The following is a 5011-nucleotide window of genomic DNA, read 5'->3' as shown; positions in this document are numbered from 1 at the left end:
GGCTGTCCCCGCCAGCGTGGCCGAGGGCCGGCTGCCCCGCCAGCGTGGCCGAGGGGCGGCTGTAAGGCCGGCTGTCCCCGCCAGCGTGGCCGAGGGGCGGCTGTAAGGCCGGCTGCCCCGCCAGCATCGCCGACGGCCGGGCGTAGCTCCGGGACCGGCGCTGAACTCGGCACCGAAACTTGGCACGAAGAAACGGGAGCGTAGTCATCGGGCTCCCTCAGCGGTCGCTGGCAAAGCCAAACGCTAACCACGTTGAATCAGTTCAGAGAAATGACTGTTCCTAGGGTTCAGACCGCCTGGCCGCACTGCTGATTTGCGAGCAAAACTAGCTTCCAGCCGGTATTTGTCAGCACTTGAGCGAACTAGACTTAAATTTGCAATGTAATTTCAACCAGCACTACTGTGGGGCTTTTGAGAGATCCGGTGACTGGTGATTTTAAAAAATATTTTTCTTCCCATGCTGGTATCCCTAATACCTTAAAGTTTGTACCTGTGACTATTTAGCAGAAAACACAGTGTTTACCCTTGATATGGCAGTTCAGTAGGTCTCAGCATTTTCCAATTTGTGAGTAAACTTTTTCCCCCTATGCAGGTGTAGTTCAGACGTGGCAATTTCAAGTCTTGACGACAGGAATGCTGTTTTTTCTCTTGTCCTAAAACTCTGAAGCTGGCATTTCCCCATGGCATACAATGCCAAGATCCTTTCTTATGGTTTGAGAGCTGTTAGGAAGCTTGCTGTGGTGTTTATCATATACATTTTGCATTGTTCCACATCAGTTTTCTGCTACTCCTGTAATACCAACGCTGTTATTTTGGGCATGTGTGTAGGTACGTTGACCACGAAAGAGATGATGAGAGCTAAGTCAAGGCATCAGAGGCTAACACACATGAGGGAGGGCTGTCTTGAGATACAGGGATGATCACTGAGACTGGATGTCTGCCTGGTAGTTTAGTGCTTTATTTCTCCACAAGATGGAAGCCAACACCCATCTCTAACTCAGAGCTTCCCCTCTGACTTGAGAACTGCACAGGCAGTGCTGTATTGTCATGGAGAGAAGCTTGTGAAGAGCAGTTACAACTTTCCTTTCACATTCTAGTACCCCTTTTTTATCTTGTAACCATACTGGTTTATCAGTACTACTATCCTAGGCCAGTCAAATAGAAGGCTCTGTACAAGAGTGCATCAATAATTTTGGTTTTGTCTTCGGTCTGTTATTTCCCTTCCCCTGACAGATTTCTGTCTCGCATTCTGCCATTACCTCTTACTGATGTCTGCTATCTGATGCCTGCCAGCAGCTGGTGCCTGCAAGTTGAAGCCTGTAACTCTGGGAGTGTCAGCTCTGCGCAGCTGTGGGAAATTCAATGTGTTACTGATAAATGATTAAGAGGCAGGTTGGCGTTGGCCTGTCAGCCATGCACAGCTGTGGGAGACCCAATACTTAAAGAGCTGAATTGACATCAGCTGGTCAGCTCCACTCAGGAGCTGTTTTGCACAGGCTCAGAGAAGCACCAGCTCTGCTCTGCACAGGCCCCGAGAAGCAGCAAGGCTTTGAGGAGAAGCAGGTCTTGGAAGAAAGCTAAGTCAGCTCTGCATAGGCCCAGAGAAGGAGAAACAGGCCTTGGAAGAGAGATAGGAAACTGCTAGGCTGAGCTAAGGTGGATGGAACTGTTTGTAGGAAAGAGGGTTGATGACTGTCTAGTTGCTGATTTGCTTATTATGAAGTAAGAGCTTGAATGAGAGTATAAGTATGTATTATTGTATGTGTATGTATTAATGTAAGAAGAAAAAAAGAATTTAAAGAAAATAAACTGCCCCTGCCCTGCAGAGAGAAAGAACATTGTGATATGTGAATTATTTTGGCCGCTACAACTTAATACAACTTAGTACAACTCAGTATAATTTAGTTTAATTTGTAATCACAGTTAGTGATTACATCTTATAGTGAATCATACCTTAAATATCAAGAATTTTTTTTACTGAACAATGTTTATCTTTCTATTTAACAAGGCCCAAGTGATTAAAATGTACAGATAAAATATCCTAACCTTGAGAACAGATACATCCTGGCAAAAATGCTCACATGGGGCAGATAGAGAACAGCTTGGCTGGACAACAGAGTTGAGAAATATCTAAAGAGAAGAAATTGTCCTAAAAAAGACTCATGACCATAAAAGAGAAAAAGGAGTAGGGGTCTAACTCCCCAAACAACCACTGATGACCACCCAAGACCCCTGCACATGCATAGTGTAGTTTTGCAACGCCAGCATTATGTAAGTGTAATAGGTAGGCAGAAAGGTGGAGAATTCTTGGAAAATGTATGAATATTCATGTCTTTAAGGGTATATAAAGGATGAACTTTTGTTTTAGTGCATGTATGTTAGGTGGAATGATCCCCCCTGCATCCAGCGGGGCAATAAAGAATGCCTGCCTTCTGAAACTTCAAACTAAGTCTTAGGGGGTTCTTTTGAGACCGAATTTACAGTAACATTACCAGTTAATACAAGTAACAGTTACTATTGGTTGACTCACTAGTGATGCTGAAACCAGCTGCATACTACCTAAGGCTTTCTCCATATTCATTCACAGCTTTTAATACAAATCTGTGATGTAAAAATATATATTAATGGAGAAGTTTGTCAGTTGCCTGTGATGATTTGATTCCTTATTTGAAACCAGCTCTGCAGGACTTCTGCACCAAATACTAGGTTTCTGCATGTACTTAATATAGGGCAGGGTAGAATTTGTAACTGTCTTTTCCGCTTCCTTGGACTATACTGCCATGTAGCTACTTGCTGGCTTGTCCTGTAACAAACAATTCTGCCCATCCTAGCTTGAAAGGCCTGGAAGGTACTTGTATTCTTCTTAAAAAAAAACCCCAAAAAATAAAAACATCTGACGTGACTAGAAACATGATGGAACACAACTATGTATTGGGTAGAAAAGGGAAAGGTCTTTTTTGCTAGGAAAAAAAAGTAAGTAAAAAAAAAAAATTGAAATTCCACTTCTGCTGAATCAATTTTCTTTTACTATTGAGTTGCTGAGCTGAAAAATCATTATTTGCACTGAGGTACTCCATTATACCTGCACAGCTCAAAATCATTGCTCCCTGCTGTGGAATTTTTTACTTCTTTTTGCTAGTTACACAATTTGCCCTAAAATCTGCTTCTGCTACAATTAGAACACTGCACCACACATTTACTGCCCAAATAATCCTTTTCTTTGCTCTGTTTTAAGTTCCCATAGCGATTCCTGATTGCTAGGCTCAAGGATCATCACCCTGTCAAAAAAGATCAGTAGAGTATTTGAAAAGTATTAAAAAAAAAAAAAAAAAGAGACCTTTATACCTGCACTCCATTGCCCAATATGCTGGTAAGGCAGCTCACACAAGCTCTCTGGCCACACCCGGTGATGACATTTCTCTTTATTTTGCAGTTTCAGGGGTTTAGATACAATAACCACATTCCTAGCACTGCACAAATTGCACTTTCAGTACTAGATCACACACACTCAAAATTTGTCACAGGAAAGATTTCTGAAAGCAACATACAAAGGGATCAAGCCTTTAGCACAATGAGTTCAAACTATGTCAATATAGTTGCAGTTTTCTCCAGAATACTGTGGGGTTTGGTGGTTGTTTGTTTGTTTTTGTTTTTTTTTCTTTTTTGTTTTTTTTTTTCTTTTTTTTTTTGTTTGTTTTTAGAACTACTACACTTTGAGACAAAACAGAACAAAATTACAGAAGCATTCGCTAGTGTCATGAGCCAACAAATTACAGTGCAGTGGGCAGATACTCGACTCCAGTTTCTGACACTATAAAGTCTCAGATGAGTTCATAGGCCTAAAGTAAAGCCATAAAACTTTTCAGAATTTTCACCTTGACAGCAAACTCTCCGTTTCCACCGAATTTACATTTACAGACACAATTTGCAATCACTGTTTGGAGCTGGGTGTGTGATCACAAAGGCATACGGTGTAGGTAATTTCACAGATTGGCAAAAGCAGTTCTTCCATATATTTCAGAGAAACACAAGCTCTGCATGTGGCTTAATGCACAGAGTTCTACACACAGACATAGAAATTTTGTCATTTTAGAGATGTTAGCAGTATAATAACATTTTAGATGTTAAGTATTAAAAATTGTTCTTCCCTTCAAAGAATGATGCAACAAAACATGGACAGAATAACTCTTAACAGGACATCTTTGCCATTTTTCATTTGCAGTTATGTTTTATCAGTCTTCCTTTTTTAAGGCTGAATCTGAGACCATAAAAATTATCCCTACACATGCACCCATCCAGCACAGAATTAAAAAAAAAATCAACAACAAAATGCTGAAAGAAAATCTAATAATATTGGCACTAATATTTGCCAACACGCACACTTTGGCTCCTGGCATTTTTATCTTTCTGAGACAGTGCTGTTCCAAGTCTTACATGTCAGATTTTGCCTCCAGCTAAGCGTGCAGCAGCCCATTCCCCCTTTCCGCCGTCTTGCCACAAATCCACCATCAAGCAGTCGATCAGAGCAGATCCAAACCTGGAGAGGTAAAACTACAGGATACAGGAGAAGAGCTGCAGGACATTCAGCTCTTGGGCTTCGAGAAACAAACAATTAGGGACAGGAAGGTGCCAAACACCATGACACTCCCAGCACTCCACAGGCCATTACGGGTGACTCTGGAGAAGTCTGCGGGCAAGGGCAGCCCCTGGAAGGGCTCTTGCTCCTTCACCCAGCACCAGCCAAGAGCAGAGGGAAAGGCAGGTATGGCTGCAAGGCCTTCTCCTCCGCCTCCCCTGCCTGGCAGCTTTGATTCCTCCATGTGCTTTTCCTCTATTTAGAGCCTTGACATGAAATCCACCCCCTGCTCCTCTTTGCTCTCTGAAGGACCTCAAACTGTCAGACAGAAATGCACAGTTTTCTTCACCATCCTACAGAAAAACTGAGGTCCATGTCTAAAGGACAGCAACCATAATGCTCAAAATATCTGGGGATTGATTTTCTTTTTTTTTA

General features: G+C 42.2%; 1 protein-coding gene across 1 annotated transcript in view; it reads right to left on the bottom strand.

Moving 5' to 3' along the window:
* NRDC (nardilysin convertase) overlaps positions 1–208 on the bottom strand; it is a 29878-nt gene extending 29670 nt beyond the window's left edge. Inside the window, exon 1 of the mRNA XM_026853880.1 lies at positions 13–208. Coding sequence (XP_026709681.1) covers positions 13–208 — 196 coding nt within the window. The remainder of the gene's footprint in view (positions 1–12) is intronic.
* Positions 209–5011: the final 4803 nt, after the last annotated feature.

Source organism: Athene cunicularia (assembly GCF_003259725.1).
Source record: "Athene cunicularia isolate RWA chromosome 8 unlocalized genomic scaffold, athCun1 chr8_part1, whole genome shotgun sequence".
Classification (NCBI taxonomy): Eukaryota; Metazoa; Chordata; class Aves; order Strigiformes; family Strigidae; genus Athene; species Athene cunicularia.
Note: the sequence above shows the minus strand (reverse complement) of the source record. Positions and strands in the feature narration are given on the sequence as shown.